Source organism: Squalius cephalus, assembly GCF_949319135.1.
Source record: "Squalius cephalus genome assembly, chromosome: 16".
Lineage (NCBI taxonomy): Eukaryota > Metazoa > Chordata > Actinopteri > Cypriniformes > Leuciscidae > Squalius > Squalius cephalus.
The window spans coordinates 17146364-17161894 of NC_137137.1; the positions used below are offsets into that span (position 1 = coordinate 17146364).

General features: G+C 37.3%; 2 protein-coding genes across 7 annotated transcripts; both read left to right on the forward strand.

Annotated features, from left to right (window-relative positions):
- Positions 1-3218: 3218 nt before the first annotated feature.
- On the forward strand, positions 3219-6835 carry ptgesl (prostaglandin E synthase 2-like). Its single transcript, XM_079896004.1, has 7 exons — positions 3219-3573; positions 3706-3897; positions 3993-4048; positions 4280-4432; positions 4551-4751; positions 4844-4961; positions 5814-6835. The coding sequence occupies exons 1-7, from the start codon at positions 3280-3282 to the stop codon at positions 5931-5933; spliced, it is 1134 nt and encodes a 377-aa protein (XP_079752130.1). The 5' UTR covers positions 3219-3279; the 3' UTR covers positions 5934-6835.
- Positions 6836-7040: 205 nt separating this feature from the next.
- odf2b (outer dense fiber of sperm tails 2b) lies at positions 7041-15525 on the forward strand. 6 transcript variants are annotated; one of them, XM_079896007.1, is made up of 19 exons: positions 7041-7116; positions 7373-7514; positions 7613-7711; positions 8139-8309; positions 8381-8568; positions 8924-9053; positions 9134-9265; positions 9377-9451; positions 9982-10053; positions 10249-10365; positions 10456-10641; positions 10918-11027; positions 12503-12638; positions 12720-12830; positions 12914-13177; positions 13257-13357; positions 13992-14154; positions 14249-14374; positions 14892-15525. In XM_079896007.1, the coding sequence occupies exons 2-19, from the start codon at positions 7416-7418 to the stop codon at positions 15054-15056; spliced, it is 2445 nt and encodes an 814-aa protein (XP_079752133.1). In that variant the 5' UTR covers positions 7041-7116; positions 7373-7415; the 3' UTR covers positions 15057-15525. The 6 variants fall into 6 exon arrangements, with proteins under 6 accessions (XP_079752133.1, XP_079752135.1, XP_079752136.1 ...); XM_079896009.1 differs by having other exon boundaries at positions 7373-7508; positions 7610-7711; XM_079896010.1 differs by having other exon boundaries at positions 7373-7508.
- The last annotated feature ends 6 nt before the right edge of the window (positions 15526-15531 follow it).

Below are 15531 nucleotides of genomic sequence, written 5' to 3' on the forward strand. Positions count from 1 at the left end.
TGCCTAGAGGAACGGCAATAAAGCCCACAGAGACTGTATGCCTGGCTTATTTGCACAAGAGCACCGTACCTCACCACAAAGATGTGTGCACAAAAGCAGTTTGTATTTAAAATATGTCTCCGATTTATACCTTTTTTCCCCCTTTCAGTTGCATTCTGTAGTCTGCGTGACATTCAGTCAGAATATGCACTAACATGCCTTGCCTACATTTGCCTCATTCCATTCACGTCCAGACATGTGCAAGTTCTTGAGAACAACTTGGATGCCGAAAAACGACTTCTCTCATAGGGTGGCTTCACCGGTTCAAAGACTTGTTTACTGGATAGAGACAGACCAAGGAAATGTAAAACATTTTTAAATGTTAAAACAACACTCAATTTTATACAATATTTAATGGGGCCTTTTTAAAAGAAGTGAATACTTTTATTCAGCAAGGATGCATAAAATTTATCAAAAGTATCAATCATGATCTGTTCTTCTGAACTCTATATTCACCAAAGAATCCTGATCAAATCAGCATTAGAGTGATTTCTGAAGGATCATGTGACACTGAAGACTGGAGAAATTATGTTGAAAATTCAGCTTTCCCATCACATGAATAAATTAATTTGAAAATATATTAAAATAGAAAACAGTTATTATAAATAGTAATAATATTTAACTATATAAAACTGTATATTTGATCAAATAAATTCAGCCCCGATGAGCACAAGAGACTTTCAAAAACATTTTAACAATTGTAGAGAGCACAACAGAACAGAAGACGTGTAAAATACTGTTCAATATGAATGAACTCCAAAATCTGTAATTCAAGACAGTGATCACTATGGTGCCAATATATTGTGCATCTCTAATTTATATGATGTTGATGCTTACATAGCAAATCAATTAAAACCAGATTGAAAAGTTTGTAGACAAACTTTGAAGTTGGCTTGAAAAAGCCTAGCCAGAATGTTTGAAGATAGATAGATAGATAGATAGATAGATAGATAGATAGATAGATAGATAGATAGATAGATAGATAGTATTAAAGATAGGTATGTACTATATATAGTATTAGTTTTCATTTTCTCACAAAAATTAGTAAGATCACTAAACAATTTCTGGACCCACTGAAGTACAGTTGAAGACCCCCTTTTAAGGACCCTTGCTTTAAAAAAAAAAAAAACCCTCTCTCTAACTAAAAAGAACTGTGTTTTGGGTGGAATGAGAGGTAACCGAACGGAAGCACAGCTTCTGTCTGAACACCCTCAGAGATCCAACTCCACACAAAGGCAGGACAGGGTGGCGTTGGAGAGGAACTGTTGGAGCTGTTCGTTTTAATGTTCCACTCGGCCTTGGGACACTGGCAACAAAAACGTTACACGTAGATGGGAAACTTCTCTGTCAAGATAAATTTTCCACATGCCGTACCTTAACAACCACATGTTTACGCAGACTGTTCTAGCAGCATGAATACAGCTCCTCTGCTGTTAAGAATGGTTCTATTCAAATATATAATTTCTAGACCTCCAAAAGGTTACAGCCAAAAAGTCTTGCGAGATCATGTGGCACTACAGCCATATATGCCATTGGCAATAGCTGTAACTATTAGAACCTCTTACTGTAAGACCAGTGAGACATGCAGTGACATGATAACACATCCTATTGCCAGAGTTCTGCATCCTCTTTATTGTGTAATGACTCATCGATTATAACATGCTGTAAACAACTGTCTGCACATTCTTAAAAGCTTTTCCTTTGTTTATAATGTCAGTTAAACAATGCCGTGTCCCCCTTTTTCTGACGCAGTGCACTTTCCTTTTGCCTGTTTCCATATCAGAACAGAACACACACACAGAATGAGTAAACAGAGTGATTGAGAAATAGAAAAAAGGGAGTGAAAGCGGTGCTGACATGTGTCGTATTCCTTGAAATCGATAATTTGTTAGTGAATATCCTGAAAAGAACTGTTCAAATTGCTATGCCTGCGGGTCAAAGTCTTGGTTGGTTAGCATGGCCTAGTTAATCCCTGCTGGTAGATGCTATAACTATTCTGGTGAAATATTTTTGAAAGCAACATGCAATCTTTAGTTATATTATAGTCATTTTACCAAGGTCCGATTCTAGTTAACAGGGTTCTTAAAATCGTGAATTGGTTATTTTTCTCTGTCAGTTTTTACATTACAAACAAAAGTTACTAGTGAATTTTGTGGGACAGGGTAGATTAGATTGTGAGAGTATCTGGAACTCAAATAAGAGTCACTATATGCAAATAATAATAATAATGATAAATAATAATAATAATTATATATGTATATATACACTGTCACTGATGAGCCAAAACATTATGACCAGTCCTAACCAATGATCATCTCCTAACAGGGTAGATTAGATTGTGAGCAAACAATCAATTCTAGTAATCAATGTGTTGGTTGCAGGACAAATGTGCATGAATCAAGATCTGAGCGACTTTTACAAGGGCCAAATTGTCATGGCAAGTTGAGTAGAGAGTATCTCTGAAACGGCAAGGCTTGAGAATTTACCAACAGTGGTCTGAGAGGGACAAACCACAAGTCACACAAATTTTAATGATGGTTATGGGAGGAATGTCACAACACAGATCACACACTGCTGCATATGAGGCTGCGTAGCCGCAGACCAAAGTGCGTGACCCCTGACCCCTGACCCCTGAGATTACCTTTTCTTTTTCTTTCTTTCTTTCTTGTTTTTTACGGTGGCATCCAGCTTATTGGTGCATTACCGCCACCTTCTGCTCCGGAGTGTGGATCAGATAATAGGTTTACAATCTATATTCCTAATACACACATATTTACTCACTCACTCAATTACACACACACACACACACGCATGCATGCACACGTGCACACACACACGTGGGTATAACTAGCACTTAACTTATTGGCAATAACTAGCTCTGTTCTGCTATATACTTCTTATATTATAATACTTACATTCTAATAATTATACTTCAAATCCTATTGAAAACCCCTGATTTTCTTTAAAAAATCATCAGTACTCTGATCTGTGGCCCTGATATTATTGAAGAAGATTTTTATTTGAATTCCAACGGAATTAATATATAAACTAAAAGTATATTTTACATAAACAATAATATCTCTAAAAAGACCAAAAAATAAATAAAAAAAAGTTCTGAGATTTTAATGGTTTCGAGCCTCACGCGCCCCCTGGTGGAAATAAACTTTAGCTTGTAGCATTTTCTATTGTGTTCAGCTGTCATTGCGCTTGCCGTAGACTTGCGGGAGTTTATGTAAAATCATGATGGCGGCGGCCTGTGCGAGAACTTTTAGTAAGGTCGGTCGGTTCATTTTCGAAACGCCGAAATGCCGCGTAACAAACACCGCAGCATTAGTGCCGAGAATGAGCACGAGATGCCAGGGAAGAGCTTACGGTACCGGCGGTGCGGGATTTAAATCCAGACTTTTGGTCGCTGCACCGGTGCGTGGCAGTGGCAGAGTCCTGGGATGCGCCTTCTTGCTCGGTGGTGGTTTCGGCTTATACCAGACCATCAAACTCACGCTTCAGCGTCACCTTGCAGAGGAAAAAGCAGATGTAAATATTCAGTTATGTGCTACATTTCTGGATATCCTAACATTTACCCTTTTTGACATGAAACTATAGAAAGTAAATGTCATTTTTTGGGTTAGCTTGCTCACCTTTGTTTTGTTAACTTGTTTTGATTAGGCACCGCTGGGGACAGGTCTTAAATTGACTCTGTATCAGTATAAGACCTGTCCGTTTTGCAGCAAGGTGCGAGCCTTTCTGGATTATCATGGTCTGCCATATGAAATTGTGGAGGTCAATCCCGTTATGCGAAAGGAGATCAAGTGGTCCACTTACAGAAAAGTTCCCATCCTGATGGTGAACGAGACGGTGGTATGTAGCTATTCGGATGATGTCTTTCCTGATTATGATTATGAATAGTAAGATTCTTCAGATCATCAAGTCCCTCTCTGTTATTTCTTCAACAGCAACTCAATGACTCTTCTGTAATTATTAGTGCTTTGAAGACATACCTGGTCACCAAGTGAGTAGCCTATCTTTTTATATGGATGTTGTTGATAGACTTTATGACTTTATATTTATCATAAAGTATCATAAAGACATATATGACTTTATATGTCATCGATTGAGAGTGAGAACATTTTAGCACTGTTTTCTCTTTTGCGCTAATTGCTTTGCTGATAAAAAAAATGCTTATGCAAATAAATGTAAATATAAATGCAAATTTGTATTGTCTATTCACTGCTTCTTTTAGGGAGAAAACAATATCTGAGATCCTCACTTTTTATCCTGAGATGAAGGCAAAGAACGACAGTGGGAAAGACGTGAAAGAGTTTGGCAATAAGTACTGGGTCATGGTGCATGACGATGAAGCTGATCATCTATATCCTGGAAAAGACACCAGAAAGTAAAGCAAATAAGTTATGTCTGATAGTGATAGCTTTATTAGTCTCTGTTTTTTTAATGAACTTTTATGGTGTCAAACATGATTTTGTTCGTTGATCTCACTAACACTTTTTGCTCAGAGAGGAGATTAAATGGCGGAAGTGGGCAGATGATTGGCTGGTGCACCTAATTTCCCCAAATGTTTACCGCACGCCGACCGAAGCCCTCGCATCCTTTGACTACATAGTGCGAGAAGGCAAATTTAGCACCTTTGAGGGCTTCTTTGCTAAGTATTTCGGAGCTGCTGCCATGTGGGTCATTTCAAAGAGATTGAAAAATAGGTATTTTTTTTAGGGCAGTGGGTTAGTAAATAATGAAAATATTTGACAAAAATGTTTTGACATTAAAAGTTTAACCTCATTATACTACACAGACACCATCTGCAAGATGATGTCAGACAGGATCTCTACAAGGCCGTCAACGATTGGGTGGCAGCCATTGGAAAAAATAAGAAATTCATGGGAGGTGATCAACCCAACCTTGCAGATCTGGTATGTGTTTCTCTTTCAGTCTAAAATTTTATTAAAGATATATAAAATACACTATTGTTGTTTTATCGTGTCTTGAGGTACTTTTTGTTTACTGTATATTTTATAATTTTAAAGGTTTCTAAACATCTTGCCGAAGGACTGCAGTTGAAAATTAGCCAGTAGGCTAATGCTGGCACATTAACAGTAATGTTGATCAATGTGCGCTGTCCTTATAAATAAATAAAATACAAATAAAATACAAATACTACTGCCGTTCAAAATTTTAGGGTTGGTGATATAAAAAAAATGTTTTTGAAAGATATCCTATGCTCACAAGGGCTGTATTTATTTGATAAAAAACTGTAAAAACAGTAATATTTTTTATCATTTAAAATATTTTTTTTTTCTATTTGAATATATTTTAAAATGTAATTTATTCCTGTGATGGAAAAGTTGAATTTTCAGCATCATTACTCCAGGCTTCAGTGTCACATGATCCTTCATAAACCTTCGCTGATTTGGTGCTCAAGAAACATTTCTTATTATCAATGTTAAAGATAGTTTTTCTGTTTAATATTTTTGTGGATACCATGATACATTTTATTTCTCACTTTGATGAATAGAACAGCATTTATTTGAAACTAACAGTTTGTAGCATTTTAACATAAATGTGTTTACCGTCACTTTTGGTCAATTTTACGCATACTTGCTGAATAAAAGTATAATTTTTTTTTACTGACCCCAAACGTTAGTGTACAGTAGTGTATATTTTTCCCAGTGTCACAATTGCTTGAGGAATGTCAATTGGATTCGCTTTTTATTTTATTTTATTGGCATATCTAATCCTTCTTGTACCTTGTGTTTTCAACATAGGCCGTGTTTGGTGTTCTGAGGGTTATGGAAGGCCTTCAGGCATTTGATGATATGATGGAACATACCAAGGTGAAGAACTGGTACCGGCGTATGCAGAAGGTCACAGAACAAGTGTCATAAAATCAAAGCTTCGGTCATCACTGCAACAACTTGAAGCACTTAATACCACTGCACAACTTGCCATATGTTGGTAGCGTACTGGTTATGCAAATCTTAAAAGACTATTTTTTTCCAGTAATTAAACTGGCTTCCATTCTTCCTTTGCTCAGACTATACTCACAGAGCTTATTTAATTTGAAGAGATCAACAAAAACACATCCAGAACAGCATAAAGTGCTTTTCCTGTTTGTTTGTTCTCTCTCCATGATTTGCTTTACTACTCAACTGATTTTTCTACTCAACTATTTCTTTTACTTTGGAAAGCAAAGTGCTACCTGAAACAAATGCTCTTTAAAGTAAAACAACCTCATATGATCTACAGACATTGTGAATGGGTTGAAGTGGAATTGTTCTTGTGGGCTTCAACAAATGTATAGTCTAGTGATCTGGTCTATTTTTCAACAAATAACGGTTAATTTTTTTTGCATATGTTGCTCTTGTTCTTCTGAATTGTTGTTTTGTAATATTGAAGTGCTGCCACTCTCATCAAGTGGTATTTAAGTTACTAAGCAGATGAGCTCAGCCCTTGTAACGTTAGTAGTTAATTATGTCTACCTCTGTTAGGGTTATACTGTTCATAAACGTTCAATCTGAGGTTGCAGTGACCTTCAAATCTGTAGGTTACTTAATGTTTTTTCAAAATGGGGTTCTCAATTTAACTTAAAATGTGATATTACTGATTTATGTGAAAGTTGCTAAATAATTCACCAAGAACGCTATGCATCATCTTTTGAGTTGTCAAAAGTGACAAATATTTGTCAATGAAATAAATTAAAAATCTCAAGCAGATGGTTGTCAGCTTGCTTGTCTGTAGCCTGTCATATTTTTATGCTACTGCTAATAAAAAGGCGATATATTTATGCAACAATTTTACAGACAAATGCCAGAGAAAGCGGTGCCTGCACATAGCAACGCGTCGTTGACATAGAAACCTAATAAGCTTCAGTTCATTGGGCGTTTTAAACACACTTCTCAACCCTTTGTCGCTGAAGTTTCGAACCAGCCAATCAGATGCAATATAGAACGTTAAAGGCGGGACTCAGAGCGCCAGACGCGTTTCTGATTGGCGGCTATTGTTGTCCATGCGAGAGTCTACCGGGTATTTGCAAACAACATTACACGGGGGACGTTGCGTTGCTTTGAGGTTAGTGGCGTTTGTATTCGTATCACTTACATTTTTAAAGTACATAAATACATTTTCAACGTATTTTTGATCAGGAGGATTTAACTGGCCGTATAAATATGCAGTGCATGAGCAGAAGTAAAGGATTGATTAGGAACAAACTTGACTGAGGACAAATACGTTAGTCTTGTTTAACGTTACACATGTATGTATGATTCATAACACCCCTATTTCATTTTTCCCACAAGTTTATGATACACTTCTGGTGAACTTTTAGATACTATTAAAACAAATAAAAACCGCCGTACTGAATTGAAGGGATGAAAACACGGTCGTCCTCTCCGCCCGTCCATGTTCATGTCCCAGACTCAACATCTGTGCATGTCCACCTAAAGAGTCCACAGAAGAGCCAGGTCAGAGTCGTCAGACTGGATGATTTTTACTATTCCAGTTTAAATCAACTTCACTGGTTTAATGAGACAGTGAAACAACTCATCACAACTCTTTTCTTCAACAGGGTAAAGTGAGCAATTTACGATCCACTTCCAGTGTAAAGGTCCGAGCTCCCTGGGTTCCTCCTGGAAAAGCCTCAAGACGGAGAGAATACAGATGGGAGGTTTGTTTAGTCCCATTTACCTTTATTTAGTAGCCTAAAATAATTAAAAGTTATTTATTTAAAAAAAAAAGACTTTGAATGAATGACTGTTTTTAAAGTCGTCATGAAACGTAAGTTGTGAGTGAGAGTCTTTTCTCCCTGTTGTTACATCCGAGTTAAACGGCTCGAACAAGAACAAGCGAACAAGAAAAAATGTAGGGCGTGACTTGAGTTTGTCAATCGGAAATTGATTGGATGGTTGAAGTTGGCCGTTGCTGTGATTTGATTTGAGTGACAGGTCCCGTCCTCGCGCCAGTAAACGTCATTGGTTAAAGATTACAAGGGCACATTAAGTTTAAAATAATAATTTATTATTTAATATTCCATTAAAAATTTGAATTGTCAAATTTGATTTCATAGTGACTTTAATAACAACATTTCCCATCAGGGGGCTACTCGCTGCTTAGAGATCTCCCCGGCACCAGCCGCTGACCCTTCCTCACCTCCTCTCCGGCTCACCGACCTGTCCAGTGAAGAGGACGATGCAAGAGAAGTACTTGGCAAATATGAGAGAAAAATTGAAAGCCTTATGTCAGAGGTTGACAGTATAAAAAGCGAGGTATGGATTGTGAATAATCATGACAATAAGATAGATTTCACAATTGGATTTGAATGTTAAAATCTCCACAGGTAAAGTTACGGCAGACAGAGGACCACCTGAAGCATCAATCACAGCAGTTAAGCGCCTGTCGGCGTTTGATTGACCAGCACGAGGAACGACTTGAGGAAGCTAGTAAGGACTTGAGGAGGTCAAAGTGTGAAAATACTGATCTGCGTAGCACTGTAGAAGGGACACAGGGTGAGCCTGGACAAATGAGGTATAGTTCTTCCAGGTTAATTTGTCACATTAGCTTTTAGGTCGTTGGCCTGAATGCTTAAAGTCACTATTAAATCTTATTTTTTTATTCTTATTTATCTGTGCACATCATTATTATAGTTTTAATTCATGTGCCCTCATAATCTTTAATCAAAATAACTTTTCCTCCTTCTTGTAACAACATCTCTTCTCTGATGATGTGTTTACTGGCTTGAGGGCGGGACAACCTGTCACTCACATGACATCACAGCAATAGCAAACCACAACCGTCCAATCAAGTCTTGATGGACAAAATCAAGTCCATTTCACTTGGACGTCACATCATGCTGACTTTAAAACGTGATTTATGTGGACAGATCCGAAACAGGACCTCCTCACCAGGAGATGGAAACTCTGCTGAGGAAACTGGTGGAGGCTGAGATAGATGGTCAGGCCGCAGCTAAACAAGTGGCGGCTCTGAGGGAAACCGTGGGAAAACTTAAGAAGGTAAGAAGATCGACAAACTATGCAGTTACCTCTGAAATCTTTTCATGTAAATAAAAAAAGCATACACTTTGTGTATTCAGGACAAAAAACAGTCAAAGACGCACTCTGATCAGTTGGGCCGTCAACATGAGCTACTCGAGCAGAAGTTGGACACATTTCTGGACACAAATCGCACTCTCAGAAGACTTTTGAGGGAGCAGCATGGGCGGGAGGTACACAAGACTTCCTTTAAACTAAATGTATCAAATTTTGGGGTTGGATATTGGTTCTGCAGTATTGTGTATGTGTAGTTAAAAAATTTTTTTAAAAACGTTTCACCACAGACAGATGGTCTGAGGATGTCTGATGAGAGGGAGATGCTAATGAGAAAACTAGCTGATTCTGAGGCTGAGAAAAGGGTTTGTAATCTAACTCCTACATTTGTTTTTGTGTTGTGAATGTATATACTTTTTTATATTGTTTTGGGGTATTATTGGTATGACTTCTTATTGTAACATCGTTGTGAGCTTGATACATTGATATTTTTCATTCAACAACGATGCATTAAATTGATCTAAAGTGATCAATCTATTTTTAAATAAATGCTGTTCTTCTGAACTTTTTATTCATCAAAAATCCTGGAAAAAATATAGCAGGGCTTCCACAAAAATATTAAGCAGCACAACTTTCAACATTGATAATAATAAGAAATGTTACTTGAGCACCAAATCAGCATATTAGAATGAATCAGACTGGAGTAAAGGCTGCTGAAAATCACAGAAATAAATTACATTTTAAAATATATTAAAATACAAAACAATTTAATTTTAATTTTAAATTGCAATATTATTTTACAATATTCTGTTAAATGCTTGAAATGTAGAGCGGTTTTGTTTTCCTTAAATACTTTGTTGATAGTATTACTAGTTATTGTCACTTTCTCTTGTAGAAACTTGAGACTAAACTCAACAACAGGGAAAGAGAGGCCAACAAGATAGCTGAGAATTTGGAAACTGAAAAGGTAATAGTAATTTCCACTCACTATTTCTCTTATTTTTTTCTATGCGTTTGCATAACATTCTTCTATGGCTTGTTTTAATAGCTCTTCTGCATTTCTAAATACTTGCATAGTGAATTTGCATCAAAGTTGCTCCTGTGTTGCTGAGTTTTAAAACAGGAAGTGTTTTAAGAAGGTGTTTTGTGATCGTCGTCACAGGAGCATCTGAGGACCACAGGAGAGCTGTCCAAGGTTCTTGAATCCACTCGCAGTCGCTTGCAGAACCAGCTGCTCAAGAAAGAAGCTGAAAATAACCGTTTGGAGGCTCAGATCCAAGTAAGGCAACTTTTTACTGCGGATTCATAGTTTTCATTTACATGAATACAGTGAGATATCTCATAGAGATTGTACTGTACTGTGGCACAGAAGCTGGAAGGGACACTGCAGCATCAGCAGGAGGAGGTTCAAGGCCTTCTGGAGCAGATGAGAGAGCTGAAGCAGCACTGTGAAGGAGACAGAGACATCCACAAACAGGTCTCAGAGGACCAGAGGAAGCGGGCCGAACAAAGTGTGAATGCAGCTGCACAGCTCTCTGCACAACTCTCGGACAAGGTACTGTATACAGAAGAACAATGTTAAATGTGCTTCAGGGATTCATAAAAATCACATAAAGTTTCTGTTGACCTTAATGGTTTACAAAGTGCTAATTGATGACATAATTCTCCAAAGGTTCTTTGTATTGTGTCATTGTGCTGACCCCTTATATTTACTTCTCCGGGAACTCTGTATCACAATTTACTGTTTTTTTGAAAGACTGATTTTCTGTGGTTGGCCTGTGTGACCCATGCAGTGCAGACTTTGACTGATGTGTTTCTGTGGTTTCTTCAGGAGACTCAGTTAGCAGAGGCTCTCTCCAATGCTGAGGCGCTTCAGCAACGCTACTTCAAACAGAACAGAGAGAAAAACCAGCTGGAGTTGGAGATAACAACCTTAAATAAGTCAGTGACTGACTCTCTTAACTTGCTTTTAGTGTTCACTTAAGCTCAGCCTAGTCTTCATGTCTATAATTTATTATTTTTTTAGCATGAATTATGTTCTGAGTAATTTATGATGCTTGCTATACATCAGTGAGCTTTGAGTTTCTGAAATTCTCTTTTAACGTAATTGTCCATTAAAAAGAAAAGAAAAAAAAAAGGTCTGTGTTGTTGGGTGAATCTCACACAGCCGGTCCATAAAATGTAATTTAATTTCAATATATATATACGTTACACACACACACAAAAAAAAAAAGAATTATATATATATATATATATATATATATACACACACACACACAAAGTTTTATGATTCCTATTATTTGTAATGATGATTGTATTAGCTTAATCATGTTTTTTTTTTATCATAATACATTATAGCACGTTTATACAATGATGTACTGATGTATACTACCATTCAAATGTTTTGGGCCGTAAGATTTTGCTAAAAAAAATGTTTGTGAAAGGAAAAACAAGTCTCTAATGCTCACCAAGGCTGCATTTATTTGATCAAAATACAGTAAAAAGTAATACAGAAATATTGTGAAATATAATTAAAATTGAAAATATCTGTTTTCTGTTTTAATATACTTTAAAACGTGATTTATTCCTGTGATGCCAAAGCTTTCAGCTTCATTAATCCAGTCTTCAGTGTCACATGATCCTTTAGAAATCATTTCTAATATGCTGATTTGGTGCTCAAGAAAAATGTCTTATTATTATCAATGTTGAAAACAGTTGTGCTGCGTAATATTTTTGTGGAAACGGTGATAATTTTATTTTTCAGAATTCTATGATGAATAATAATAATAATAATTCGTTACATTTATATAGCGCTTTATCTGAGACCTCAAAGCGCTTTACATAGAAGGGGGGAATCTCTTCAACCACCACCAATGTGCAGCATCCACCTGGATGATGCGACGGCAGCCATATTGCGCCAGAACGCCCACCACACACCAGCTTACTGGTGGAGAGGAGACAGTGATGAAGCCAATCAGTATATATGGGGATGATTAGGAGGCCATGATGGACAGAGGCCAAGGGGCAAATTTGGCCAGGATGCCGGGGTTATACCCCTACTCTTTTTCGAAGGGCATCCTGGGATTTTTAATGACCACAGAGAGTCAGGACCTCGGTTTAACGTCTCATCCGAAGGACGGAATAGAATGAATAGAATGTTCAACAGCATTTGTTAGAACAGTTGTCTATAAATACTTTAGAGTTTATTTATATTTTTCACATTACAATAATGAGACTTTAAGAATAATAGTCTTTTTGCATTATGGTATTAAGAATTGAGGTATGTTCTTTCTGCAAAACATAATTTTTTTCCTTTGGATTTTTGATTGCAATATGATCGGTTTCGATTTTTTACCTGATTGTTATATTTGGCGGATCTCATAATGGACAGTGATCGTGGGCTCTTCTCTTTGCAGTCGCCTCACTGAGTTGAGCGAACAGCTGCGCAGTTGTGAGCAGAAGTCCTGCGCTGAGAGAGAGGGGCTTCTCAGCCATCTGCACTCCCTCACCTCAGAGAACACGGCTACCAAACTGGAGAACCAGAGACTCAAGGCAACAACTCAGACTCAATAAAGACTTTTCTCACAAAACCATCTAAGCTCTGATTCTCATTGTGATTTTTGTCTCTATTAGAGCACGCTGTCAGCCGCAGAGGACAGGCTGTCTTTTTCTCAGTCAGAGGTCCAGCAGCTGAAGATCTCTCTCAAAGACTTTGAGAAACTGGTAGAGGGTTACAAGAGTCAGGTGCTTCAACATACCTTCCTTGCAGCTTGTTACAATTCATCTGCATTTAGTCATAGTACATTAACCCTTCACATTTCTTTCAGCTGCAAAAGACGCGTTTGGAATCCGAGGAATACTCTTTGAGGCTGGAGCTGGCGGAGAAGGAAGCACAGAGTGACCGCACGGAGGTGGAAAGAGAAGTGGAACAGGGCCGCAAACAGCTCCAGGCCCGGCTGAGGGAAATGGAGATGCTGCGGGAAGCTCTGAAGCGCCTGGATGATGAGCTCAGGGAGGCCAGAGAGAACATGCACATCCAGGACAGAAGAAATGCAGAGCAGAACAGCACTCTGTCTGAGCTCAGAAACAAGGTGATGTTTACACCACAAATATTATGCTGAAATCAGATGGGTTTTTATTTTCATGACTCATTTTCCTGTTTGTATGTAGATGGAGCAGCAGAGTTGTAAAATAGAGAACCTCCAGGAGAAGAACTTATTTCTACTTGAAGAAAATATGCAGCTGAAACGATCAATGGAAAGCAATGAAAGGTCTGCTGCACATATAATATGCATATTTATTCAAATTTCTTTCTATAAAATAAACCAAAATTGATGACTTTATCTTCTGCTATAATATATTATAATAGACCTTTATAACATCAAAATTATGAATAATTTAAACTTCCTTTTCTTGTATAGAATAAACCAAAATATATTGATATCTTCTGCTTTATTTAAAAGGCCTTATGAATATCTAAATTATGAATATTCTTTATTCCTTATCTATTAATTGATCAAAATATATTGATGACATTATCTTCTGCTTTATTTAAAAGGCCTTATGAAAATCAAAATTAGGAATATTCTTTATTCCTTATCTATTAATTAATCAAAATATATTGATAACATTATCTTCTTCTTTAAAAGGCCTTATGAAAATCAAAATTATGAATATTCTTTATTCCTTCTCGTCTAATAATTAAATCAAAATGATGACATTGTCTCAACGAGAAATGCCAACACAGAAAAAAAATAATTATATTAAAAAACAATATACTAAATTAATATAATTTAACTGGGTCTTTAACATAAACCCATACACACAAAGAAAGCTGAAGCTTAAAACCTTTTCTAGTTAAATTTCCTAACGGTATTTGAGCTTCGTCATATTTCTGGCACACAGGAAGATGGAGGATGTGAGCACTCAGAACAGGGATCTGCTTCAGGTCATCGCCAAGCGTGAAGAGACCATCCACACCACACAGCTGCGCCTGGAGGACAGGACCCGAGAGTGTGACACTCTCTCCCGACAGGTGGAGCAGACCAGAGAGGAGGCGCACAGACAGGTCTCAGAACAGTTCACATGAAGCTCGTTTTGTTACACCTGTGTGAGGTGAGGTTAGTGTATAAATGCTTTTCATTTTGGGGCTTTGTTCACAGGTGGAGCAAAGCCTAGAGCGGGTGCTGTCCAAAGAACGCTCGGCTCAGTCCAAAAAGCTGGATTTGGAGACCCAGCTGAGCCTGGCTAAAAACGAGCTGGGTCAGATGCGCCGCAGCAAAGATGACGTAAGTGTTCTCAGCTGAAACTTTCCATTTAAAAATATTCTGTAAATCAAAGAATTATATTGTGAATACAATTTTACAATGGAAAATAATTTTGAGCTGTGCTTCTGTTTGACATGACCACAGCCAAAAAAGAAACAAGGTGATTGGAAAAAAATTAGATGGGAGGAAAAATTATATTTACATTATTTTGCGTTCTCCCAAGAAACTTTGCATTTGCTTGCAACACTTTTCTGTTCTCTAGCAAAAGTTGCGTGTCCCTCCAAGAAACCGCAATCAAACACAAAAGTGGTGATGGAAATATGAAGTGGGAGGAAAAACTGTCAATGCTTTTGTGAGCTAAACATTATTTTTCCTCCAGTGTTGTAATTTCCAACTTTAAATCCCTTGTAGAAACTGAGATTAGTCAAGTTTTGTGTTACAAATGTTTAACTTCAGTCTATTCAATAAGGAATTTTCTTTACATGTCAAATTTTTATAGATGCACCTTTTAGAAACAGTTTGGGTTTGAATTTTTCAGATGGAGAAGCGATTTCAGTGCAAACTTCAAGACACGAAGAACCAGTTGGAGCAGGTGAACAGCGCCAACCGCAGTCTGCAGAACTACGTCCACTACCTGAAGGCTTCATACACCAATGTGTTTGGAGACTCGGCTCTAACAAGCTCACTGAATCCCCATATCTAAACACTGACCATGAATAAAGTCATTTTATTTCTTTATTTAATGCAGTTTTTTATTATTATTATACTTTTAATATACCTCAATGACTTAGGGGCAGTTTACACAACACTGTTTTCAACGACAATTTACATGACAACAGCGTTTTGGAGGCCTGAAATCATGAACTTTTGGATGTTAAGTGCTAGTTTTTGAAAATTATACCGTTATTGCCTCTGTGTAAACTACAAAAACACAAATTTGTGAAAATGGTGACATCATGCGCATGGTAATTAAGTGTTCAGTTTATAGGCACGTAGTGTTTCTTTACAAAGTGGCCGTGCCAATTACTGGCCTGGCATCATAATACAGCATCTGTGTGAACGGAATAGTTTTGACAACGTTGTCGTCCATCGTTTTCCATTTTTAGCACATTGTTGTCATGTAACGTACCCTTAGTTTCATCTGATGACCTTTAAATAAAATAAAACAGTGCAAAACA

Excerpts from the sequence above, each read along its gene's own strand:
- odf2b (XM_079896007.1), top strand. The coding sequence starts at position 7,416 with ATGAAAACACGGTCGTCCTCTCCGCCCGTCCATGTTCATGTCCCAGAC. Across the intron at positions 10,642-10,917 it reads CTGCACAACTCTCGGACAAG|GAGACTCAGTTAGCAGAGGC; the intron begins GTACTGTATACA and ends TGGTTTCTTCAG. Across the intron at positions 14,155-14,248 it reads GAGAGGAGGCGCACAGACAG|GTGGAGCAAAGCCTAGAGCG; the intron begins GTCTCAGAACAG and ends CTTTGTTCACAG.
- ptgesl (XM_079896004.1), top strand. The coding sequence starts at position 3,280 with ATGATGGCGGCGGCCTGTGCGAGAACTTTTAGTAAGGTCGGTCGGTTC. Across the intron at positions 4,433-4,550 it reads CCTGGAAAAGACACCAGAAA|AGAGGAGATTAAATGGCGGA; the intron begins GTAAAGCAAATA and ends CTTTTTGCTCAG. Across the intron at positions 4,752-4,843 it reads TCAAAGAGATTGAAAAATAG|ACACCATCTGCAAGATGATG; the intron begins GTATTTTTTTTA and ends TATACTACACAG.